The sequence below is a fragment of the Engraulis encrasicolus genome, chromosome 24, assembly GCF_034702125.1.
Source record: "Engraulis encrasicolus isolate BLACKSEA-1 chromosome 24, IST_EnEncr_1.0, whole genome shotgun sequence".
In the NCBI taxonomy this organism is placed as follows: Eukaryota; Metazoa; Chordata; class Actinopteri; order Clupeiformes; family Engraulidae; genus Engraulis; species Engraulis encrasicolus.
The window spans coordinates 39,097,719-39,125,141 of NC_085880.1; the positions used below are offsets into that span (position 1 = coordinate 39,097,719).

The 27,423-nt window shown below is 44.8% G+C and overlaps 2 protein-coding genes across 2 annotated transcripts in view; both read right to left on the minus strand.

Moving 5' to 3' along the window:
• pdzd7a (PDZ domain containing 7a) overlaps positions 1–14,631 on the minus strand; it is a 69,844-nt gene extending 55,213 nt beyond the window's left edge. The window contains exons 1-5 of the mRNA XM_063191290.1: positions 14,418–14,631; positions 8,601–8,738; positions 7,179–7,353; positions 5,468–5,647; positions 3,498–3,645 (exon numbers count right to left, since the gene is read on the minus strand). Of these exons, the coding sequence (XP_063047360.1) occupies positions 3,498–3,645; positions 5,468–5,647; positions 7,179–7,353; positions 8,601–8,738; positions 14,418–14,631 (855 nt within the window). The remainder of the gene's footprint in view (positions 1–3,497; positions 3,646–5,467; positions 5,648–7,178; positions 7,354–8,600; positions 8,739–14,417) is intronic.
• Positions 14,632–20,971: 6,340 nt separating this feature from the next.
• LOC134441511 (elongation factor 1-alpha, somatic form-like) overlaps positions 20,972–27,423 on the minus strand; it is an 11,818-nt gene continuing 5,366 nt past the window's right edge. Inside the window, exons 5-7 of the mRNA XM_063191862.1 lie at positions 26,848–27,104; positions 24,761–24,995; positions 20,972–21,311 (exon numbers count right to left, since the gene is read on the minus strand). Of these exons, the coding sequence (XP_063047932.1) occupies positions 21,187–21,311; positions 24,761–24,995; positions 26,848–27,104 (617 nt within the window). The 3' untranslated portion in view covers positions 20,972–21,186. The remainder of the gene's footprint in view (positions 21,312–24,760; positions 24,996–26,847; positions 27,105–27,423) is intronic.

The following is a 27,423-nucleotide window of genomic DNA, read 5'->3' on the forward strand; positions in this document are numbered from 1 at the left end:
CGTCGCTTTGAACTGAAAGCAGACAGCTGCGCGCAGTGACCAGCGGTAAACCCGGTGCATATGAGATGCGATGAGACGACCACGAGACGAGAGCGAGATTTTCTGCCAGTGAATTTCACATGGGGACATGCCATGTGAGATGTTTCCTTGACGCAGCTATTTGCCCCCTTGTCCACAACTCAATTAATACTACATAACATGTCCATGACTTGGCAGGTTCATGTCCATGCCATCCTTATTTTATTTATTTTTTTACTTCTGGTATAGCGTGACTTTTGCGAACATAACCATTCACATGCTGCAATTCAAAGGATTTTGTTTTTTGTAGGCTACGACTTCCCAAACTTAACCACTCCACATTGCCCAACGGTCTCTAGGCCTATCTAATCTCGTCTGCTTTCCGCACGCCGTCCACAGATATAAATATTCATTTTGGGCGTTTCACTGAATATTCATAGATAATTATGGGTGTGTCCACAGGTGCGCACATGTGCCGCAACTTCAGAGTCAGTTGGGATTTATAAAGGGAAATCGACGTGGAACGTGCGTGCGCCATGCTTTATAAATCTGAATATTTTCTTGCGCACGCACATCCTGAGTTTCGTACAAGCGCCATCTTTTGGCGCATTTCTTCCGCAAAGTTTTATAAATGAGGCCCTTGGTCTTTCAATCAAGGGGTTGCAGGTTTTAATCCTCCCTGATCTCTCCCTGCATCTCCATCCATGGCTGAAGTGCCCTTGAGCAAGGCACCTAACCCCACATTGCTCCAGGGACTGTAACCAAACCCTGACAAATAACAAAATGTAAGTCGCTTTGAATAAATGAAAGCGTCAGCTAAATGCAACGCAATGTAATGTAAAAGACAATGAAGCCCATGACAACATTTTCAGTGATCTATTACGAGCTATTTTGACCACAGCGGCCAAAATGAATATCTACCTAAATCTGACTCGGAGAGGTCAGCTGTGGTGGCATGAGGACTGGATACCACTAAATTGAGGGGAAGAGCAGGCCAAAAAAAATCATCAACAGTCCACCGGGCAACTGCCCTGTATGCCTTATGGGCCAGTCCAGTCATGCATGCTGCCCACCTGCAAGCCAGTCAGCCGCAACGCCCACAGACACCGATACAGTCACCCACCCAGTGATCTACTCACTCTCTCACTCACTCACTCACCCACTCGCTCCCTCACCGATCCACACGCACGCCCTCCCACCTCCGAGGCACTCAACCGCACGAGCCCACTGATCCATTCACCTGCCGCCACCACCACCACCACCAGGGCTGGGTTAACGCACACAGGCTAGATATGGCTGCAGCCTAGGGCCCCCACAGGCTAGGGGCCCTCAACAGGATATGGCTGCAGCCTAGGGCCCCCAGCTGCCAGGAAGCCACACAGGCTAGATATGGCTGCAGCATAGGGTCCCCCACCTGCCAGGGAGGCCCCTGATAGGTCAAAAGTGAAAAATTACAAATGCAACATTGAAAAAACAGTTGAGTAGCCTAGGGGCCCCACGCCATCGTAGCTTCTTACTGCAGATGGGGCAGCCGGTGGGCCTATTCACTATTTGCAGAAAATACTTAACTAAATCATAACAATATTGCTATGACATTACATTAACTGACTGATTAAGACATAGCCATCACATTTTTGGCAACAGTAAGGTTATTTAACCTAGGTTTTAAAACATATGCACTGCGCAATGGGGTTGATCTTCTTAATTTCACCTCCAAGGCACTGAGTCGCATGAGCCCATTGCCCATTCACCTGCCCACTGTCAACTCTCTCAACTCAGCCAGCTCACAGCCAACCAGTGTTGCCAGATGTGCGATCATTATCATACTTGTTTTTTGAAAAAAGGTTTGCACACTCCTTTGTTTTTTCTTCTTCTTGAAATAATTTTTTCTTCTTTTTATTCATTCATTCATTCATTCAATGGCAATGACGTTTCGACCTCTCGGTCTTCCTTAGAATCTGAGGAAGACCGAGAGGTCGAAACGTCATTGCCATTGAATGAATGAATAAAAAGAAGAAAAAATAATTTAAAGAAGAAAAAAATCCAAAGGAGTGTGCAAACCTTTTTTCAAAAAATACGGAATCTTTTTGTTCAGCACCAGGGATTGTGCACAAGTAACTCTCTACACATTATCATATTTGTACCATACTTTTGTTGTCCTCTGCACGATCAAAAACACATGGTGTTTCATTCAGTTGACTTACAGTAAAGCAAGCACCTGGTTCGTGTACAATAATCTTTTTCCAAAAGACCCCAAAAACTGTAATTTCGAGGTTTTGGTACGATACTTCAACATTTTCCATCTGGTCGGCCGCCACTGACACTGCACCCACCTAAACCCCTCCAGCCCATTTCTACCCATTGGTGTGCTCACAAATCTCAAAAATACAATCAGACAAATTTACGTCAATGACTCACTCAGCCACTCACTCACTCACTCAGCTACTCACTCACTCACTCACTCACTCACTCACTCACTCACTCACTCACTCACTCACTCACTCACTCACTCACTCACTCACTCACTCACTCACTCACTCACTCACTCTCTCACTCACTCACTCACTCACTCACTCACTCACTCACAAACACACCCTCCATACGGAGGGTAGTGCGCCTCCTTGTTAAAAATGCTTTGTTTGCCAATGATGAAAACCTCAGTCTTAGTTATGGTTTTCAAACTCAATTGCACTTACATAAGCATTCAAGGACTTTTTTTCCGCCCATCTCTCATATCATTTGCATTGCACTAATGCCAACTGTTTTAGACATCCTGGATGAGTTTTTCTTCTGATTTTTAATTTATTTTGATTGTATTGCTTTTTTTTAAGTATTAGCGTGCAGTGTAGCGGTAGGGTAAACGTGGCAAGAGTGCAACAGCAGATCTCCAATTATACACTTATTGCCAGGCCATCTGGGAGCTTTCACACAGGGGTGAGTTTGAGGTGAAGCATTGAATGTCTGGGAGGAAGGAGACAGACAGACGTTTTTTTTTTCTTTCTCTAGAGTTGCAGCTTTCAGTGGGAGCCGCTTGGAAATCTTTTCATAACCTCTCAGAGTCAGCAGCCTGTGTGAGCCTTCTTGTCGCATTAAATAATAATTACAAAATTACAAAAGAGTCAATGGGAATGAATCATCTCAAAGAGAATTTTAAAAAAGAGCATGACGATACAATGATTTCTAACACATCGTCAGCTATTTTTTCAAAGACCAAAACTTTAAAGAGATGCCTGACACAGACCTAGAGCAATGACTGCGATGATTTCGGAAGTAGAATGTTGAAGTGAGGTGACACAGAGAGAGAGAGAAAAAGAGAGAGAGAGCTGTGACAGAATGACAATGATTGCGAGGATGCTTGGAAGTAGAACATTGAAGTGAGCTGACAGAGAGAGAGAGAGAGAGAGAGAGAGAGAGAGAGAGAGAGAGAGAGAGAGAGAGAGAGAGAGAGAGAGAGAGTTGTGAGAGGATGCCAGACTCACCCTGATGGTGAGCATGATGTGCGTGTAGCTCTTCAGCACCTCCACGGCGTTGCTATGGGTGATGTCCTCGAAGCTGACTCCGTTGGCCGCCAGTATCTGATCGCCCATTTTAATGCCGTGCTGCTCCGCCAGGCCACCTGGGTCCAGCCTGCACGGGGAATGGAGCAGAGCACAGCACAACACAGTAAGATCATCACTGATAATTCAATACATACTAAACTTTTTAAACTCATGCTACACGGATCCATTGACTTTCACTAGCTTAGCGACATGCTCCCTCTTTTAACTTGTCTTAAAGCAAGACAATAGCTTACATGAAAAATAAGACACTTTACCACCTTTATAAACCCTGGCCAACGATTTTAACTGTATTAAGCCCCAAAATAGTGGCATACCCCTTTAATGCACGCCGTACCTCCAGTGGCACGCTGTAATAGCCATGAAAAGTTAATTACCATAGTACCACAACACTATTATATAACATAACACAGGGCCTTAAGTGATGCACTACGTGGTCATTGCCAATCTGGTAACAGCTAATTTATAACATTACATTACATTACATTACATTACATTGCATTTGGCAGACGCTTTATAACCAAAGCGACTTTCAAAAGAGGACATAATCAAGCCAACATCATGTCTTAAAGGGCTAAAAAGTTTAGTTTAATCTCAAACTTTTTCAGCAGGACCCCCTGTAGGATCTAAGAATATTTCCATGACACCTCCCCCCTCCCCCTCCAATATTCTGAGCATTTTTTTGTGTCCACTAATGTTGCTAGATTTTCCATTAGCAGTTTGTACACTAAAAATGCTAGAGAATCACAGGACAGCAAATATATCTGATTACAATAGAAGTGAATACTCTTACTAATCAATTTATAGAATTATGTTTGCTGTTAACCTGTGGATTTCCTGCTTTTATTCAAAATCCCTTCTGCCCATGACCCCCCTGCAGTACCTCCACGAGCCCCCCAGGGGTCCTGACCCCCAGTTTGGGAACCATTGACTAACCGAGAAGGAGAAACTAGAAAATTGTTACATAGATAAATTCTTAGATAGAGCGAACCTGATGACGCATTGGGCGAAACGCGTTGTTCGCTCCGAAAAATAAAGTAAAGACAAGTAAGCAGTGTGCGGTGTCCCTTGAATTTTGTTAATTGATTCACCTTCTCCTGCCTCACACCTGTACCTGCATTTCAATAAAAAGTCTTCTTGGCTCAAACTGAAAATATTACCGTTTCTTTCTCAATACAACTTGAGAGGAGTGTTCTGCTGCTACCTCGTACCAGGGCCGCTGACAGCTTAGGCCGGGCCCGGGACAAAGTCATTTTGAAAAGCCCCATCACCCAATGCATGCAATGATGCCCCCCCCCCACCCCCCCGGTTGGCTTCCATGTCTTGTACAGTTTACGTAATGTCGTTATAAAATCAGTCTTATTTTGCAAATATTTATGGTAAGACAATATAAGTATATGTGTACAGGCTTTTTTGTAAGTGTGAATGCATTTCAGACCCATACAACCATTCAGAAAGAATCATTCATTTCAGCTAAGCTGCAAATCAAACAAAAAACGCTTGCCAAACACAAACGCAAACACAGAGGGCTTAAATCCAAGGGGTGTGGAAAATCTATTAGACAACAACAACACCAGCACCTATGGTACAGTACAACTGTACAACTGCAGTCCCCATATAATACGCCTATAGCCTTCTGTGGGGGTGATTAGTCCATACAGAGAGGATTACAGGCTGATAATCAGAGGCAAATCTCCCCAGCTAGAGTAGAGAGAGAGAGAGAGAGAGAAAGGGAGAGAGACCTACAAGTACTTGGAGACGTAGATGTCGAGGACGAACAACTTGGAGAGAGAGAAAGAGAGAGAGACAGACAGTAGAAAGAGGAGAGAGAGAGAGAGAGAGAGAGAGAGAGTGGGAGAGAGAGAGAGAGTGATGGACAGAGAAAGACCTACTTGGAGACGTAGATGCCGAGGCCGAACTCCTTGCCCCCGCGGATGTTGAAGCCGAGGCAGTAGTCGTCGGAGGTGGTGTAGAGGTGGACGATGCGCCGCAGGGCCCCGCTGTCTGAGCTGGACTCCGAGGGGGTGCGGCCCGTCTCCTCCACCACCATGCGCCGGTGGATCAGGTCCACCCTAACACACACACACACACACACACACACACACACACACACACACACACACACACACACACACACACACACACACACACACACACACACACACACACACACACACACACACACACACACACATGCATGGCAGACACAGTTTTTAGTAACTCACTGACAGTTCCTTTACATCGCTCCTCATCCATCAGTATGACAGGCATGCCTGAGCAGTGATGGGCCGTCATTAATCATCAAACTTGCCATTGTTCCTCCTCAGGAATAAATACATATTCAGTGTCTGATCAGCATTGTAATGAAGTAACCCTAGCAAGACAGATTAGAATGTGAAAAGTGGAGCTGGGAATCGCACAACTGGCGTTCAAACTGGTTCAACCAGCTGTTTAACACACCCATGAAGACACAGTGTGTCCAGAATGGCAATGACCAAGTCGTAGTGCATTACTACAGGCCCTGTGTTATATCGTAGTATTGTAGTACTATGGTAGTTACATTTTCAATTACTAATACAGCTTGCCACAGGAAGTAGTACGGCGTGCATTAAGGGGCTACTAGAACAGTGTAGCTATGCCATCACCATGCTAAGCCCTCCTCAGCCACGCCATGCCAACTAGGGGTGTAAATAACACCCTTCATGGCCATTTGATTCAATATTGATTTTTTTAGGCCAACGATTTGATTGTTTTTGATACTTAAGATTGCTCCACGCTTCGATTCATTTCTATTTTTTTTATCTTACAGGCTTGGCTTATGTGTAAAATGTTAAATAAATCAACAAAAACTGAAATATCTGCATGCATTTCATTTGAGGGGCATCTTTCTTGTGATCAGTATTATTATTGCTGCATGGGCAAAATAAAATGCCTCGTAAAATGAGTCCAATAATTACAAAAATTGCTTAATCGATTAATAATGATTAATCGATTCTCTTGAGATGAATCAATAAATTGAATTGTGGGCTGTAGGATTGATGCATCGATTCAAAACGATTATTATTATTTACACCCCTAATGTCAACCATGCCAACACTCTCTCTCCCTCTCGTTCTTTCTCTCTCTCTCTCTCGTTCTTTATCTTTCTCTCTCTCTCTATCTCATTCTCATACACACAAACACACAACCTGGCTTGATTGAGAGGCCACAACTCATAAATGCTGCACCACCATCCTGTTTCTCTCTCTCTCTCTTGTTCTTTCTCTCTTACTCTCATTCTCATACACACAAACACACGACCTGGCTTGATTGAAAGGCCCCCACCCACTCACCATGTGGTCTTCTCCTTGGAGTAGCGTATGCCGGGCACCTTCCCCACGCGCCGCACCACCATCCTGTTTCTCTCTCTCTCTCTCTCTCTCTCTCTCTCTCTCTCTCTCTCTCTCTCTATCTCATTCTCATACACACAAACACACAACCTGGCTTGATTGAGAGGCCACCACCCTCTCACCTAACCTGGTTCTCAAGCAGATGGATTTTCACGAAGTGTAACGAAGATGCACGAAGCACTAGGGATCTCGCGAGAGCCAGGCTACCACTCACCATGTGGTCTTCTCCTTGGAGTAGCGTATGCCGGGCACCTTCCCCACGCGCCGCACCACCATCCTGAGCCGGTGGTTGCCGGTGAGCACCTTGACGGCGCTGCTCATGGTGATGCTCTCCAGGCTGATGCCGTTCACCTCCACCAGCTTGTCCCCCACCAGCAGCCCAGCCTCCTCTAAAGGACACAACACACGGGTAGAGGTGTAAATAATAATCAATATGTATGTGCAGGGTGCGATTTGTAGGGGGGGGATGGGGGTGATTGTCCCCCCTTCTGGTCTTGATATCGCCACTTTTTCTACATGATTTTATCACAGTTCAATGTAATTCCATTGATATTGCTTAAAATCTGAAACATATCCCCCCTTCTGGTTTTCCGACAAATCACACCCTGTATGTATCGATGCATCGATCCTACAGCCGATGATCGTATGGTATCGTGGGGTATTCTTAAGTATAGAAAATAATCGAATCGCTGGCCCCTTCCCAATGCCACCAGCTTGTCCCCCACCAGCAGCCCAGCCTCCTCTAACAGCACAGAGGACACAGACAGTTACTATATGTGTGGTATGCTGCCCTGTAAATTCAAAGTGCAGTACCTGCGCCAACAAAGCCTTGGTAGTAGGGTGGATATTGTAGTTACTGCAGATTTCACATCAACAACAAGACACGTTGTGGACACTTGTGGACCATAAGGCTTTGTCACAAGATAAAGAAGGTGTAATAGAGACCATTTTCAGGCTAAACTCAATTTTGACAAAATATGTAGTTTCTGCACTTTGCCTTTGTAAGGCAGTATGATTTAGGCGCTAGATCATGGTATTTAAATCAAACCCCTCAAAATCAAGAGGGCTTTGCGACCCCCTCTGAGGATCTTTGGCGACCCATAGGTGGGGTCGCGACCCATAGGTTGGGAACCACTGATTTAGGGCATCTCTCTCTCTCTCTCTCTCTCTCTCTCTCTCTCTTGTACACAAATGCATACAAACACATCCACATCCACATCCACATATACATGCGCACCCAAAACGCAATGAACAATTCTTTCTCTCTGTCTCTCTCTCTCTCTGCTTCAAGCACACTTTTCATGATATGCCCTTCTTGTTTTTTTTAAAGTGTATTGTCCAATTCTCTTTCTCCTCCTCCCATCTCCCCTTTCTCCTCCTCTTGCTCCTCCTCCTCCCTTCTCTTCTCCTCCTCCTCCTCCCATCTCCCCCCTCTCCTCATCCTCCTCTTTCTCCTCCTCCGTCCTCCTCCTCCTCCCATCTCCCCTCTCTCCTCCTCTTCCTCTTCTTCTTCCTCCTCCCATCTCCCCTCCTCCTCTCCTCTCTCCACCTCCTCCTCCTCCGTCCTCCTCCTCCTCCCATCTCCCTTCTCTCTTCCTCCTCCTCCTCCTCTTCTTTCCCCTCCTCCGTATAGTACCTGCTGAGCTGTTATCCTCCACTTTGCTGACGAAGATGCCGAGGCCGTGTTCGGAGCCGCCGCGTACGCTGAAGCCCAGCCGCCCGTCCTCACTCTTATCCACCGTGATGGTGTGGATGTCCTCGCTGTCCGCACCACCTGTGAATCAATCAATCAATCAATCAATCAAAATTACTTAATAGCACATTATCGTACAGAAATGTCATTCAAAGAGAAGAAAAAGAAACAATATTGTGTTATGGATAGAAGATGATCACCATGATCTCATGATCAGCAAAGGCAGATGGGAATAAATGTTTTTAATTTATTTTTAAAACAAGATACTGTTGGGGCAGTTCTAACTTGGACAGGGAGTTGGTTCCAGCATTTTGCAGCATAATGACTAAATGCCATTTTACCCTGTAGAGGAGATTCTGAAGACCTAAGACATATATTAGGATGATAGAAAACAGCATGTTTTAGAGCAGAGATCCTCAAACCTTACAGACCAAGAACTCCTTCATGGGCAGTCATGGGTAAGCGGTTAGGGCGTCAGACTTGTAGGCGAAAGGTTACCGGTTTGGCTCCTGACCAGCCAGGTTGGTGGGGGGAGTAATTAACCAGTGATCTCGTCCATGACTGAGGTACCCTGAGCATGGCACCGTCCTGCCGCACGGCTCCCCTGGGGTGCTATTGGGGGCTGCCCCCTTGCACAGGTGAGGCAATGTGCACTCTGCTGCGTCACAGTGACAATGGGAGTGGGCTTTCACTTCACATTCACTTTATCCTCTTTTGTTCTTTTCAGGGACCACCTGTCAAGTGCCATGCTTGTTCATGCCCGTAAGAATTAGACACTAGAAATTCAGAAGCAAATTACTTGTTTTGTTTTCTAAAGTACAAGCCTATTTAGTAGGCTAAAGAAAAAACAAGTGTAGATTCTTGTTAAGGTTCCTAAAATGATACACAAATACAGGTACACGTATAGCTTGTCTTGAAAATGCTGACTCCATTTGAAAACAAAACCCTCAGGGATCACTTGAGGTCTTTCAAGGACCAATGGTCCCCAGAACACACTTTGAGAATCACTGTTTAGTCTGTTTTACATTACATTACACTTGCAGTGTATTAGGGGTCTTGCTCAAGGACACCTGACTCCCTGAGTCATGAAGTTTGGAAGGGGGCAGACGGATGGGATTTGAACCTGCAACCCTCTGTTCTAAAGCCCATCTCCTTAACCAGTAGGCCACAGTTGGCCACAGCACTGAAGAGACCCGGCCTTCTTAAGGTCAAAAAAGGGTCTTTTCCACAGCCGGTTTTCTGGTAGGCTTGCAGCTACAGGCCTTGCAGCTCGGCCGTCACTGTTTGCTTTTCGATTGGACACGACACAGATTAATCGTAAAGCAAAAAGTGGCGGATGAGTCGCGCTATGTCGAGCTGCATAGGCCTAACAGAAAAACGGCCATGGAAAAGTGCCTATGTAGATGCCATTTTCTTCTGGTGTGAGTTCTCCACCTTCATTACATGCTTAATTGCATAGCCATATACTGTATGAGTCACACACTCACAATTGTGTCTGTCTGTCGCGTCTGACACACATAACTAATGTATGCAAATAGATGCCGTGTTAGCTTACTGGAAGGCTTCGGTTTCGGCCTTTTGGCTGCACTTGTTATACTGCCTAACTCAGGTACAAAATGCATCTACATAAAAACAGTATAAGTATGAATATGTGAGTTCTTATCATCCATACACAGAAGCCCGCCAACACACACACACACACACACACACACACACACACACACACACACACACACACACACACACACACACACACACACACACACACACACACACACACACACACACACACACACACACACACACACACACACACACAAGGTCCTGTATGTAACCAGACACCCACCCACCCTCTCCAACTCTGACATTGCGAGGGAGGGCCAGCGAGCCACTTTACTTCACGGCTGGACACTAGCATAGTGTTTGTCCTGTCCTGCCTATTGTCATGTCAATAGCCCGATTTGCACGGGATAAATATTACCTATGGACCCCTGGTGATTTGCAATTACCCCCAGACCTCCGTGATTTTTTGAGGCGCATTCGGACGGGATAAATAAACGTCTGTTATTTAAGCCAAACCACTAAAAGCAAACCTGGAGTACAAAACAAAATCATGCTTTAAGCAAAGCATTGCATTGCAATGCAAACGTGCTGCTGTAGGGTCAGCTAAAAATGCATTAGCTTGGCAAACATTTACATCTCCACTTATTACTGTCACAGCCACTTCTACTCAGCGTGACCCAGATGACACATAAATCTAGAATAGAGTCTACTCTCCCAGCATGAGTAATGCCTTGATTCCCTGAATGCTGGGGCTTCTGCATTGCAGACATTACATTACCCACAGCCAGGGCCGCTGACAGCTTTGGCTGGGCCCGGGACAAAAGCATCTGAAAAGGCCCCAAACCAAACCCAGTACATACAACATAATGAGGATCCAATTCTGGGCCCCCTCTCTCCTTGGGCCCAGTGACCTCCTTGGACCCAGTGGGAAAAGTGACCCCTTTGTCCCCCCGCCCTGTCAGCGTCCCTGCCCGTAGACAGAGAAGTCGACAGGGGGGAACAAAGGGGTCAGTTGTCCGGGCTCCAGGGAGAGGTGGGGCCCAGAATTTGGTCTCTCATTACGTCATACCTATTGGATGGGGAGGGGCCTTTTGAGGTGACTCTGTCCTGGGCCCGGCCAAAGCTGTCAGCGGCCCCTGGCCATAGCTGGGCATAAATTCACAGCGCATCACTTTGCTGCAATTCTCAAGTGTTAATAGCCCGCATTCGGTACAGTTTGACTTGTGATGGGCCCTGCGTCCTGCCTGTTCTCATACATCACACTAGTCTGACTGATAAATACGACGGATGTTTTCAGTAATTGTGGATGCCCTGGCTGGCGCAGCATTCACGGCCGGAGAATGTACTCAATGTAAATCAATGCTGTGCAAACCAATGTGTCTCGACTTGATTATGCTTTCTATGGGGCTTGAACTCTAATATTTCGTTAACGAAAAAGCATAAAAAACTAGAATAGCGCTAGATAAAGCGCAATAATAACATATTAGGCTAGTATACACTGCTATATTGCACTTATTTGTTTACACTGCACTATTTACAGTATTGGTTCTCAACCCTTTTGAAGAAATGCCCATTTTTCCTCATCGTAAGCCCCCCAACGCCACTAGACCTCAACAACGCCCCCTTTTAGCATTGAAAAATAAAATGGACTAATGTACCCGAATGGCATTGAGCACCATTTAAATAATCATTTTATTATTTAAATAATCATAATTAATTTTATTTTATTCTAATCATTTAATGTTTTCTTTCTTTATTTCTTGTTGTTTAAGAATTTCTTTAGTTTTTTGTGAAGTACATTCCTGCATCTGTGTATGAAATGCGTCATACCAATAAAACTGCTTTGCGTTACTGGCCTGACCCCCACTCTGTATGGTGCTTGACTTATGAGAGCCATTGCTGACCTCGCTGGCCCTCAGGTGAGTGTGTTGGGACACCTGTTGTTATATATTGGGAAATATTGGGGAAGGAACTTATGTTATATTGGGGTTTCCCCACCGGGGCTAGTTGGTGTGGGATGTCCCAGTTTGTCCTGTGGTTTTGCCGGGCTATCTTTCTTCATTAAAAGAATGACAAAACAAGTGGCATGTCTCCGTGTGGATTGAATGGATGTACTACACACTCGGTTACTACACTGGCGACGAGGATGGGATTTTTCTCCATAAACTCTTTGAAAATGACACTGGTGAAAGTATACAAGCACAGTGTTGGCTCCGTTGAAGGCTTCGTTTTAGGCCTTTTTGCTATATTTGTGACTCATCCATGCGTATGACAATGCCTACAGGAGGAGAAGGCACAGATGAACACTTCAAGAATGTGTTATAAGCAGGGTGTGATTTGTAGGGGGGATGGGGGGGATTGTCCCCCTTTCTGGTTTTGATATCGCTACTTTTTACTCATAATTTTAATCACAGTTTATAGGTAATTCCATTGATAATACTTAAAATCTGAAACATATCCCCCCTTTTGGTTTTCTGACACATCGCACCCTGGTTATAAGCCTCTATGAATGCATTCACAGAGCATAGCCCCAGAATGCACGCCGTTCCCCAAGCGCAGGGGTATTCAATTAAAAGTCACTGAGGCCCAGTTTTTTTTTCAAATTTCTTTCAGTAAAGGGTCCGGACACAGAATCTGCAAAACCATGAGCAGCACGGTGTCCGAGGTTAGGGTGCGAAACAAGCGGATAGCAGTCCAGACAGAACAGATATTTGCTTCTCTATTTCTTACTAGCCCTATGATGGTCTATTTATCGGACTGTTTAAGATTTCACTCTCATATGAATGCATAGGAGAGACATCCACAACCTGAAGGGTTAGTGATCGCAAATTATGCACGACCACAGATAGTACACATAGGCCTGTTTGTTTTCATTTTGGTCAGACCATGTGGGGGGCCAGAATCTTGCCATCCAAGGGCCGCATTTGGCCCCAGGGCTGCCATTTGAATAGCCCTGCCCTAGCGGAATGCTGCAATGGACATTGAAAAGTTAACTACTAGTACTGCATGTCATAACACAGGGCCTTTAGTATTGCACTACATCTTGGTCATTGCTATTCTGGTGACAGAAAATGTGCAACACTGTGTCTTAACAGGTTATCAGGATGTGCAACTGCTCAAAGTCTCACTGCAACAATTGGATGACCTAAATTAATGAAGCACAATCAGTATACAGCCATGTAGCTAGGAATACTCTAGGGACGCCTTGCAATAAGCCGCTACAAATGCACGATATCATACAGGAGCAAGGCAGCCATGGCCGAATGGGTAGCCTGCAGCTGGGGTCGCCGGCGACCCTATTCACTTGCTGAAAATAATGAACTACATCAAAACAACATTGCTATGACATTACAGAGAGCCATAGTGCTGCATACTACACGGATCCATTGACTTTCACTAGCTTAGCGACATATTCCCTCTTTTAACTTGTCTTAAAGCAAGACAACGCTTAACATGAAAAATAAGACGCTTTACCACCTTTATGAACCCTGGCCAACGATTTTAACTGTATTAAGCCCCAAAATAGTGGCATATCCCTTTAAGGAGAGGGGTTTTTGATCAGGGGCTTGTATGTTCAAATACCACGCTTCCCTGATACTTGTTCTGTCTTGCACTCTACCAATAAAACCCATCTTACAAGAACCAGTGGGACTGTACCTCACACAGGTGTGTTGTAATGTAAATGTAATATAGGCTACCTCCCACAGGTGTGTTGTAATGTAAATGTAATATAGGCTACCTTCCACAGGTGTGTTGTAATATAAATGTAATGTACCTCCCACAGGTGTGTTGTAATGTAAATGTAATATAGGCTACCTTCCACAGGTGTGTTGTAATGTAAATGTAATGTAGGCTACCTTCCACAGGTGTGTTGTAATCAGAGCTCTATATTAACTTTTTTCATCACCAGCCAAAATGGCTAGTAGATGATTGTCTCACTAGCCAAACACACACTCACTAATGAGTCAAAGTGGCTAGTAAGTTGGTCTTTTCTTCCAGCCAACCTTAAATCTCACCAGCATTTGGCTGGTTGACTGGTGTTAATTTAGAGCCCTGGTTGTAATGTAAATGTAACTACCTTCCACAGGTGTGTTGTAATGTAAATGTAATATAGGCTACCTTCCACAGGTGCGTTATAATGTAATAATGTAATATAGGCTACCTTCCACAGGTGTGTTGTAATGTAATGTAGGCTACCTTCCACAGGTGCGTTGATGAGGATGACTCTGCCCATGGGGGAGGAAGACCTCATCCGGCGCCGCTGCTGCTTCTTCAGCAGGTAGCGCGGCGTGGCGGTGTTGGAGCCCCCAGCCTGCCCGCTGGCACTGGCACTGGCGTGGGCGTGGGCCCCCCCGCCTCCGTTAGTCATCTCCCGGCGCCCAGGGTCCGACGCCGGCGCCGAGTGAGCCATGGCAGGGCGGTGACCCCCCGTCTGTGACCACCCCTCATCCAGGGGTCGGCCGGGGGTTGGACTGGGGCCGGCTGTTAAGGGGTGCAGGGGCTGCAAGGCGGAGGGAGGACGGGTGGTGGGGTTAGGGGAGAGGGGCCACGCACGGCGCTCCTGGTGGAGAAAGTCAGGAGGGTTAGGACTAGGAGGAGGTCTGTGGTCCCTTGGAGGAAATACAGTAATCCTGGTGAAGGTGGTTATCTGATGTTGGTGCGGTGTGCACTGTGGATGTGGTTGTCAGGTTGCCCTGGTTCACACAAGAGCTGGAAAATCCCTGGTAATGGCACCACCATTTTGAGCAGAGGCCTGATATCCACTTTAGTCCGGCCGGGGAGTAAACGCATCAAAGATAATCCAAATGACCGGCAGATCTGCTCATGTGTAGGCCTGCTCATCCTGCCATCTTCTCGCAGGTGTTTGCTGAGATCTCAAAGGGATCACTATTTATTCCTGAAGTCATGATAATCCACCTCCTCTCTTGGGCTGCCCACGGTACAATCTTCATTCCCTGCTCCCCATCTGAGGTAGAGGTTATTCATGGCTGGCTAGTTTTTGTCGATGACGCCATCTCATCTGTAGCAGAGCAGAGAGAAAACTTTTCCAAAAGACAAGAAACAAATAAACAAACAAAACAACTCCTAACTGCTATAAGAACTGTTTTCTTTGCCTGGATTGATCTGTGAACAAACACGATAAGACAAAGCAATTAATCACAAAACGTAAAACGGATAGCCAAAGGTCATTGTGCAGAAAATACCGTTGTTTTCAGAGGCAACGACGACGAGGACTAATCCGGAGCCGTGTATTATACCAGGACCTCGGACAGCGTTCAGTTACGGCTGTGTTCTGCGCAGCCGGCATATGCCGCCCCCCCCTCTCTCTAGCTCTCAAAGATCAATTACACTTTTCGATTTAATTATATCCCGTGGCTCGTCTATGTAATAATTTAAGCAGAACAAAAAAACTATTTTAAAAGAAGTGTTTTCTCACCGCTGTGTTTCCAAAATGTGGGCAGTAAAACAACGTAGGCCTATTTAACAATGACAAAGAACAAACACAATCAGTTATTCCGACACTATAATTTCAAATGCATACTAGCCTACTTTTATCATCAAACAACGCTGCTTCGATACCGTCCTAGCACACTGGTTATAGCACAAATACGCATTCCTACGCACGTCACGAAGGCCTACGACAAAAAATAAGAACAACTGAATAGCCCTTTAGCGGAATTTAGCAGTCAATACAACTTAAGGGCACATTACCTGCTCCCACGTTGGACAAAATGACCTCACCTGAAAGAAGGGTGCTTATTAGACCTGCTCAATCCCGCCTCCCAGGTGATGTAATTGGACAACCCTTCAGCAGGTAGGCTACTTAAGGACTCTGTGTGACATAGCCTACTGTATACCAACAATTTCAATAGCACCGCAGTCTGTTGAGCAAAGAGTAAATTCACGAGGTTTACAAATATGATACAGGCCTAATAAGCAGATATCACAAAATGTACAGTTTAGGCCTGCATAGGCCATTGCTATTGATATAAATGGCCTGTGTAAATTAGGTTGGCCTAGGCCTAGTAATTTAATTTCAGTGTGCAGTATTTATGTAGCCTACTCATTATGAAGCCACTCTAAATCGTATTACTCCCACAGTGACAAAAAAGTCTTTCTGTTGACAAAAAAGCCTTTCTGTTCTATTCTATTCTATTCTATTCTATTCTATTCTATTCTATTCTAATCTAGGCCTATTCTTTTCTTAGAACACATCTCCTGTGAACATTTTGAGTATTACATTAATTTCTATGTGCATACACATTTTAATCACTTTGACACTTGGCACAGAATAAAGAAACTAGTATCATGAAGCTACTGAGTGACTTTAGGAACATTCTTGGACAGGTTGAATAGGCCTACGCCAGATTACTCATTCTTTACAAGAGCCTCTACCACCATCTAGTGGCAAAAAAGGGCATTTCATGCACATCACTACAACCTCACAACTCATCACACCTTTCAGAGATCTGACAGTAAAAAAAAGACACAAAACAAGTGTGTGTGTGGTGGGGGAGGGGGGGGTGGGTGGTAGGTTTGGGAAATCACCCGGATTTAAACTTGGGTCCCAATGGGCAGCGTTTACCAATGGTGTCAAAAGTAAAGTTTAAAAAAAGAAACACATGTCCTTCTCTCCTTAGACCCAGGCACCAGATCTAAATGGTTTGGGATTATAGTAGTGACCCATGTCGATTGTAATAATTACAGTACAACACATATAAAATAATAATTAGGCTATACAATTACATTTATTTACATTTCAGGTGCTGTTTTCACGGAACTCTCATGGTGTAAGAGTAGCGCAGGCCTTTGGGTGGACATTCCATGTGCAAATCCTAGCAAGAATGTCATCTAATGCAGCAAAGCCTAGTTGGGTTTTTTTAAGTAAAAAAAAAGAAGAAACAGAAGAAAAACTGGAACAGAAGGACTTAAAAGCTCTCATAATAGTCTGTTTGTTGACCTTAGGGTAAAAAACCCCTCTCTTTTCCCCTCTTTCCTTACCGTCCAGTCCATTATGCCCCATCTTTGCCCAAGTGGTTAGAGCACTGCCCTTTAAATCAGAGAATTGCAGGTGCAAACCCCATCCTTACCAGCACCTCACCCATGTGCCTGTAACCAATACCCTGTAGGCTACCTAAATAACTTTAAGTCACGTTGAGTAGTGTAATGCCATATATTGTAGGCTAGGCCTATAGGTCTAGAGATCGTATAGCAGGCCTAGTAGACAGCCTATCAATAGATATTCAAGTGTTTGCTACTGGTGTGCAGTTTGTTTACTCGTTTTGTTTATTCTTTCTTTTCTTTTTTGAAGGCTTAGATAGAAGAGTGGTGAATTCTGAGAGAGGGTTTGGTAAGCTATTCTTTCGATTTAAATCCTTCTCGAGAGCTTAAAGCTGTAGCCCACAGCAAACATAACGTGCGAATTCCAAAACAAGAAAAAAAAGACGAAATAACACCAGATTGTTAGAGATAACGGCGGAAATCCCGAGTAGCATCCAACTGCAGTATGCAGAAGGGGGCAAGTCTGGATGTCTGAGTACCCGCCCCTCCCATTTTGCATCTCGCCCCTCCTATTTTTCCTATTATGGTAGTCTGTACAGTCCCACACCATCCCAGGGGGGAGGAGGGAGATGTCATCCAGACCTGCCCCCCTGGCCCACACTGCAGTTGAACATACTTGTTTCATACTTGTTTCTGGGCCTGCACATTTTGCCAGTCTGATGCATTGTGGTCCTCCTCTCTGACTACAGGAACTGAACGATCTGCCCATCTCCACTCCCCCCCTTCCTTCGGGACCCACTACTTTGACGCCCTTTCGGTACTGATGTCTTACGTCACATGGTAATCAAACATTTCAAACAAGCGATTTTAGGGTTAGGGTTAGGTTTAGGGTTAAGGTTAGGGTTAGGGTTAGGTTTAGGTTTAGGTTTAGGGTTAGGGTTAGGGTTAGGGTTAGGGTTAGGGTTAGGGTTAGGTTTAGGTTTAGGTTTAGGTTTAGGGTTGTATGACGTAATCAGTATGACGACATCAATACTGAAAGGGCGTCAAATTAGTGAGTCCCCCTTTCCCTTTCTTCAAGGCCTAGAGTGCAGGGGGAAATCCTGGTTTGTGTTCATAGTATGGCCCTCGGAGGACTTTTTCGGCCCCTGAAGGAATTTGAAGTGGCCTTTCGTGTGAAAAAGGTTCACTACCCCTGGTATAGGCCTATCCCACCACTACCAGAAAAGTTTCGGCTCTTTATGTTACTATCCCCTATAATAAATTCTATTTTGGAGATCAGGATGTACAGTAGGCTATATGTGGTTATGGTTTTGGGGGTAGTCAATCTTCCGTAATTCAATTTAAGCATTACTGAATCTGTCTGAAACTCACAAAAGTCACAGCACTTCATTAAACCAGCCATTGGTCACATTATCTCACACATTTTGGTTAAGCGGTATGCTTTTGTGGTATGAAAGAACACCAAGGACAAAAAATTACTATCTCAATACTCTGGGCACTCTGATTCAGAAAATGTGTAACATGCTCATACAAGTTTTTTTGTATAGGGGCTATGTTTCTGAGAGCCTCAAATTTGACTTGTGCAACCACCAATAGTCTTCAACATTGTAGCCAGAGGGGTTGAATTGTTGGGACGTTTTGATATTTTGCAAGATAACAAAATGGTGGTTTAATGGATCAAGATATCCAAAAAATCCAAAAAAGGAAATGCGTCAACAATTCTTTTAAAAATAGTTCACAAGGGTCACACTTCACACGCTAACATATGAGGACTAGAAAAAATTACACATGAATAAAATAGCAATCTGGGATAGCGCCACCTTGTAGTACCCAACCACTGTGGATCTTATGCCTCTAAGAATCCTAGGCCCAACCCATGTGGACCTTATGCCTCTACAATCTCTATCTATGTCTTCTTGCTATTCTCTCTTGTTTTTGTCTCTCCTTTCCACCTCTCCCTTTAACTCCATCTTTAACATTGATCATTGTTTTTTCCATTTGTTAAGCACTTTGAGCTGCATGCCTTGTATGATACAGTGCTATACAAATACAAAATTATAATAGTAAGTTGGCCTCTGACCTGCAAGAAATGTACACTACAGGCACCTGATCGATTTGAAATTTGGTGGATTCGATGGTAAGATGCTTCTGAACATACACTCAAAAGTGTTTGTTGAAAATGGCAAATATTTAATAAAATCAATATGCTTTGATTGTAATTAATGAGACCTACCAGATTTATGCAAAGTTGAAATATGCAAAGTTATTTCCATAAATGTTCTAGGAGTACGTACACTCAAAAGGGTTTGTTGAAAATAGCAAATATATAATAAAATCAATATGCTTTGATTGAAATTAATGAGACCTGCCAGATTAATGCAAAGTTGCAAAATGCAAAGTTATTTCCATAAATGTTCTAGGAGCACGTACACTCAAAAGGGTTTGTTGAAAATGGCAAATATTTAATACAATTAATATGCTTTGATTGAAATTAATGAGACCTGCCAGATTAATGCAAAGTTTGAAAAATGCAAAGTTATTTCCATAAATGTTCTAGGAGCACGTAGTCATGCAAAAGTGTGTGCAAACTAATGCATTTCATTTCAAGCTGTCAAAAGGTGTTCAAAACTGTGCTATGAAAATGCTTTAACCACAAGGAAAAACTCAACATCTGACAAAACAATTAATTTAAAAAAATAGAGATTACACAAACAGTTTTTGGTTTGAAACATCTTTAATATGACATGAAAGCTTTTTAATTTTATGAACAGTAAGGTGCAAAAGCTAATGTCAATTAAAGTTAAAGTTAACAAGTGCCTGGTGCAAGGTCAGCATAACGCCAATCGAAAGTGCTAAAAAATCTGAACAATTCGGTGCATGGTAACATCACATGCCAGCAATTGGACAAATCTGTAGAATATTGCACAATTATTTATTATACATTTTCTCATCGATATTAAAGCTAAATGTGTCACATAGTATTTCTTTCCAAATATTGTTAAGAGACTGTCAGGTGAAAGTTCGGATCAATCTTTTAGAGTTATTTTCCCCCTACAATCGAGACGGAGCACTTGGATAACTGCAAAAGAAGACTACGGGCGACACAACAGCGCAAGAACTGGACTAACACTGCACTCCAGAGATAAGATATGATAAGATAAGGAGGTGGGAGCAGACATCTGGGTTTACATCACAGCACCTCTCGCTTACATTTTTTTTTGTTCTTCTAAAAATCACACATGGTTTTGACAAGGTCAATAACTCCATGTCACTGCACACGTAGAACTAGTGGTAAGCTAAAAAGAGAAAAGACGCTAAGAAATGGAAACATGGTACCTCGGAAAGACTCGACTCAAGTCAGCACGTGACGTCAGTAGGTGTTTTGGTCGGCGACTTTTTAATCTTTAGGGATTTCTTATCGCTTGTGTGGCATGTTTTAACCAGTGCTCAGGCTTTTCTTTGTGTTCTTCTTCAGTGTCGTATGTGTGTGTGTGTGTGTGTGTTAGGGCTGGGCGGTTCTGGAAAAAATGCGTATCACTGTCTTCTTGATGAAAATTAATATCACGGTTCTCTGCACCATTTGTTTTTCATAAGCGGCGATTTTCCCCTACATCTCAATGTTTCTGAAGAAAAGGCTGAAATTAAATTTAAAAATGAGATAAAATCCTGAATTTAAATTAATCTTAATTAACTTTTTGGGGATAAAATCTTTTAAAAAAAACCTTCTCTCATCAAAAAGTGAACCTTGTGTAGGTGAAAACCGTTATCGCGTTTTTTTTTAACGGTATACCGCCCAGCCCTAGTGTGTGTTGTTGTTTTTCCTCCTGATGCTTTTGCGGTGCATTGTAACAATTAACCAGTCTCTGATGATGAGGTTGAAGCAGCCAATGGGTGTGTGGAGTCGGGTTCGGGTGGCCTCTGCTCTGCCTTGGGTGGCCCTGGAGGTGGCAGCTGAGCACAACATTCATTTGCCCTTGGCGGCCTTCTGCGCAGACTTGGTGACTTTGCCGCCGGTCAGGGCCTTCTTCTCCACGGCCTTGATGACCCCCACGGCCACCGTCTGGCGCATGTCGCGCACCGCAAAGCGACCTGGCGGAGGTCGGAAGGACGGATGGATGGACAGAGGAAGAAGGTATGGGGGCAAAATGTTAGTCACACCAGATGAAATGATGTGGAAAATAAATCAAACAAATGAAATACATCTCAAATAAAACAGATAAAGTCCAGTGGTGCGCAATAAACCTTTTATGTTTACTTGCCAACGTTTGTGTTGCCCATTTATAATCTTTTGCTGCAGCAACTGAAATCTAAATTTAAAAACTCCACTGGGTCCGATGGAAATACAGAATACACAGAACCACTGATTTGTTATTGTTGCTAAATTACACTTAGCTGACATTTTTTATCCAGAGCATCTGACATGTACTGTACTGCCGTCTCCAAAAGTGTTGTTGCCTATCCATCTGTTTGGAATAACAGCTAATAACCTGATTTTCAATTAATCACTTGGCTTCAGAAGTCACTCATATAAAAAGCTACAACCCTCCCTAATGAGGTTTTATGTACAAAAATAAATTTCATGCACCAAAGAAAGATTGACCCTTTAGGGACTGTACGTTATTTACCGGGGGGGGAGGGCTGGTGCGCTGGAAGTCCGGTCAAAAAAAAAAATCATGGCCCCCCCCTCCACCTCAATTTTTTTCCCCATGGCCCTCCCCCCACTTCAATTTTGTTTTCCCATGGCCCTCCCCCTACAGGTACAAAAATGTAATATGTAAAATTGGTAGATGAACAACCATCATGACAACAGTCAGAGTAGCCTACATCAAGGGCGGTTGTCTGCACTATTATGTGTTTTTGTTTAACATTTCACTTCAAAATTATTAAGTTCTTATGGAAGGGAAACGCGCACCTATGTGGAGGTGAGGGCGTGTTCAAGAGCAAATCGCGCTGCCGTGACAGTTTCTCTCTTCTCCATGGGCAGTCTACAATGTGTGAAATTAGTAGAAATGCATGACTAGGCTATGCGATGCACTTGTGATAGGTGACCGGGCTTTCAAACAATTTAGATTTTCTTGCAATTGCGACTGTGTATCTCAAGATGCATACGATCAGGACCCCTGCCTTGTCTCCCCTCCCGCGCACAAAAGCACGCACACACAGACAGGCACCCAGGTAGCAAAGTTTATCTGGCCCATTGTTGGCCCGATCCTTTTTTCGCGAGTGATAACAGTCGGCCCGATTTTGGCTTTGTCCGCGGCCCAATAATGGTCCTACTACCGTATGCCGACAGTGTCGGCTCAGTGTTGGCTCAGTTACTGCATGAGACTGACAGTTATTTTCAGTGTCGGCAGAGTGTTGGCTCAGTTACTGCATGAAGTGACAGTTATTTTCAGTGTTCTATGAAGTGTTGGCTGAGTCACGGTAACCAGTGTTCCAGCCGAGCCGACTCTCAGCCGACAGTGCCGACATTCTGCCAAGATCAGGCCGACTGTTGTTAACGGTTTTTGCTAGGCCTACTGCTTCCCGAATGTGATTAGGCTACACTCTGACGGCCAAAGAGTTTGTGCTGTGATCGGCGAGAGAAGTAGGTTAAGCGCCAAAGCAGCTGGTGCCATTGCTGGCTATTGATACAGGGAGAGTGTGAAAGCCACCTTTAGTTTGCATTTGACGTTGGCCATATTTAAGACGCACTAAAAGGTGCCGCTAAACGGTGGTCAAATCAGCAGCAAGAGGCAAAAGGAACAAATCGCCACCACTACAAAAGTCCAAAACATCTAACAATAGCACAGCCATTTCACACCGCGGCAATTCAATTTTGGCAACAGTTATGATAGACAAGCCACGCACACCATCGGCTGTGCTATAGATTCACCCCATAGCCAACTCCGAGGCTAAGATAGACTTCACCAGCAATAGGCAAGACCTAGCCTACCAATGTGCTACTACGAATCCAATCTCCACCGCAAGAAACAAAAGTCACTTCTTACCTGACACGATGCACAATTTTGGTGACATTCCCTTCTTCCGTCGCACTTTAAATTCACCTAATTCCTTACTTAGTTGGTCCGTTTTTGATCACCAAAGTGATGAGACTTCTCTTCACAACAAGTTAGCTCCTCCAATGGGTTTAAGACCGTGTTGATGCATACCCAAGCCAACATATCGCTGTTAATACCACTTTTATTAATCTTGACACCACAAGCTAAACAAAACAAACGTCTCTCTCGGCGGTGCTATGCGACCATTGAACACAGATGTAAAGCACACGGCGGTGCCATTATATAAAATCATGACTTACCAGAGGCTGTGACCACCAGTTGACTACAACACAACACCTCTCCAAAATTCCTCTGGAAATGCCCATCCAATTCGTTGTCAAAACTTCCCAAACTGTTTAGCCCATAGGCCTATAGTTCACCTCAGCTAGTTTGATATTTGCTCACGGTCATTTTCTATGATGCTCAATGTTCCTCCGTAGCACTAGCAATCCTACAGTGAAAGAGAGTCAGCGCGGGCAATCTACAGTAGCTGCACCTGATAGTTCTACAGATACACGCTTCAGTGCTAAAGTATGCACCCGGGACCTTGCATAGCAAATCGATGTGTTTCAGAGCATTTCTTTATTATTATTTAAAATAATATATGAAAATAAAATAAAATAAATTCGTTTTTTTCCCATGGCCCTCCCCCTAACTCCGATTTTTTTGCCATGGCCCTCCCCTCCACCTCATTTTTTTCATCATGGCCCTCCCCCCTCTACGCACCAGGTAAATTACGAACCTCCCCCCCCGGTAAATTACGAACAGTCCCTTAATGAACACAGACAGGGCAGATTTTCACAAGACAAAAGTTTCGTCGCCTATCCAACATAACGTGAAAATGAGCAGATAAATCACTTCAAAACACTTCGAATACACTGCTCGGGTGTCATTCTTAATCACTGAATCACTCTCACCTCTTCAGAAAATCAAAGTTGGCCTTAGGTGTATGTTTAGGGTCGCTGTAATCATGGAAAGCAACACAATGAAAAACAATGAAGGTCAATGAGAGATGGTGACATATTTGCTATTCGTAGAGCAATACATTTTTAACATGCATGCATGCAACTCCTCATAAGAGCTGTATCCCTACCATGCTTCACTGTTTCTTTCTTCATATTCTGCCCTGTCTGTGTTCATTAAAGGGTCAATCTTTCTTTGGTGCATGACATTTATTTTTTACCTAAAACTGCATTTGGGAGGGTTGTAGCTTTCATATGAGTGACTTCTGAAGCCAAGTGATTAATTGAAAGTCAAGTTATTAGCAAATTAGTTATTCCAAACAGATGGATAGGCGACAACACTTTTGGAGACGGCTGTATGTACAGGGTATTGCTTACAGTCCCTGAAGCACTTCTCAATCCATGGATGGCATAGGATTTGAACCTGCAGCCTTCTGATTCCAAGACCACACACACACACACACACACACACACACACACACACACACACACACACACACACACACACACATGTGAAACTGTGAAACAAACTCACCCAGTGGAGGGTACTCGGAGAAGCTCTCCACACACATGGGCTTGCCGGGGATCATGTCCACGATGGCGGCGTCCCCAGACTTGAGGTTCTTGGGGTTGTCCTCCAGCTTCTTGCCCGAGCGCCGGTCAATCTTCTCCTTCAGCTCGGCGAACTTGCAGGCAATGTGGGCCGTGTGGCAGTCCAGAACCGGGGCGTAGCCGGCACTGATCTGGCCCGGGTGGTTCAGGATGATCACCTGTATTCGCACACGCGCACATACATACACACAAAGACAGAAAGTTGTTGAGAGTATTACATGCGATGTGGGCCGTGTGGCAGTCCAGCACTGGGTGGTTCAGGATGATCATCGATATTCACACACATACAGTATATACTACAAATGTAACGGAGGCTAACTAGCACAGAGTTGGCGTGGAACGTTGGTAAACCTCCCTCCAATAGCCTCATACAGTCTTGTGCCGATGCGGTATCGTACTGTGTCTCCCATTGCCGGACCGTTGTAGTTGAGGAGGTCGCTCGTTCGATCCCCGAGGGGGGTGAACAGGTGCAAGATGACCTCCGTCACAGTGGTGCCAGACCCGCATTGGGAGTGAGGTTTAAGGGGGAGAGTGTAACGGAGGCTAACTAGCACAGAGTTGGCGTGGAACGTTTGTAAACCTCCCTCCGATAGCTTCATACAGTCTCGTGCCGTTGGGCCGAGAGACTAGTCTCTTGGCCCAGCGGTATCGTACTGTGTCTCCTATTGCCGGACCGTTGTAGTTGACGAGGTCGCACGTTCAATCCCAGAGGGGGGTTAACAGGTGCAAGATGACCTCCGTCACAGTGGTGCCAGACCCGCATTGGGAGTGAGGTTTAAGGGGGAGAGTGTAACGGAGGCTAACTAGCACAGAGTTGGCGTGGAACGTTGGTAAACCTCCCTCCGATAGCCTCATACAGTCTTGTGCCATTGGGCCGAGAGACTAGTCTCTTGGCCCAGCGGTATCGTACTGTGTCTCCCATTGCCGGACCGTTGTAGTTGAGGAGGTCGCTCGTTCGATCCCCGAGGGGGGTGAACAGGTGCAAGATGACCTCCGTCACAGTGGTGCCGCTGACCCAGATTGGGAGTGAGGTTTAAGGGGGAGAGTGTAACGGAGGCTAACTAGCACAGAGTTGGCGTGGAACGTTGGTAAACCTCCCTCCGGTAGCCTCATACAGTCTTGTGCCATTGGGCCGAGAGACTAGTCTCTTGGCCCAGCGGTATCGTACTGTGTCTCCTATTGCCGGACCGTTGTAGTTGACGAGGTCGCACGTTCGATCCCAGAGGGGGTTAACAGGTGCAAGATGACCTCCGTCACACAAACAGACAAACAAGATACAGAAGAGAGTCACCAGAGCATCTTTAGAGAAATATTACTGTTTTATTGGGCAACTGCCATGACTAATGTTTCAACGTCTTTTTCAGAGTCAATATCGACTCTTGACATCGAAATGTCAATATTGACTCTGAAGAAAACGTGACAACGTTATGTTTGTTATGATTGTTGAGAATCTGTGGGCTCTTTATACTGTAAAGTGTATGTGTATAGTATTCTTTTTGTCACATAGTCAATACAAATTAGGCCCTGATCTGGCCAGGAGGATTCAGGATGATCAACTAATTTCACACACACACACACACACACACACACACACACACACACACACACACACACACACACACACACACACACACACACACACACACGAGTAATGAGTCGTCATGAGTGCAATGCATCTTGGGTATTGTATTGTTCTGCCGTGGTATGCAAGGTGTTTTCCTCACCCTGAGTTAAAGTAAAATAAAGGAGTAAAAATCAAAATGGTCACTACATGGGCTGTCTCATATCATGCTGGATGAATCATCAGTCAAGCAGTCTGGCAAAATCTCTCTCATCCTTTGTTTGTCTCTCTCAAACACACACACACACACACACACACACACACACACACACACACACACACACACACACACACACACACACACACACACACACACACACACATGGTTTGTCAACATTTTGGCTAACTCTCACTGCCATCTAAGTCATCACTGTTGCCATGGAACCCACCTGCGCGGTGAAGGTGGCAGCCTCCTGGGGCGGGTCGCTCTTGCTGTCACCGGCCACGTTGCCACGGCGAATGTCCTTGACGGACACGTTCTTGACGTTGAAGCCCACGTTGTCGCCGGGCAGCGCCTCGGAGAGGGCCTCGTGGTGCATCTCCACCGACTTGACCTCCGTGGTCACGTTGACGGGGGCGAAGGTCACCACCATGCCAGGCTTGAGGACGCCAGTCTCCACACGGCCCACGGGCACCGTGCCGATACCTTGAGAGGGGGAGGTTAATATTTTAAAATTATATTTATATTTATATCAAATTATATATTTGTGAAAAAGGTGGTAGGAACACTTAACCCATGTTGTCCTAAGCCCTTTTTGGGAAAGGGTGCCCTCTGCCTATTAAAACCTAATATCTCAGCCTCCAAAGCACATACAGACATGAAATAGGTCTTGGACCTTCATTCTGCACTAGTATAGTGTTCATTCAGCTCTAACATGCCCTAACATTTTTAATAAAACAGAACTTGAATGCAGCGTATATGTCGCTCCAGGACACAATGGGTTAAACCAGGGGTGGGGCTGTAG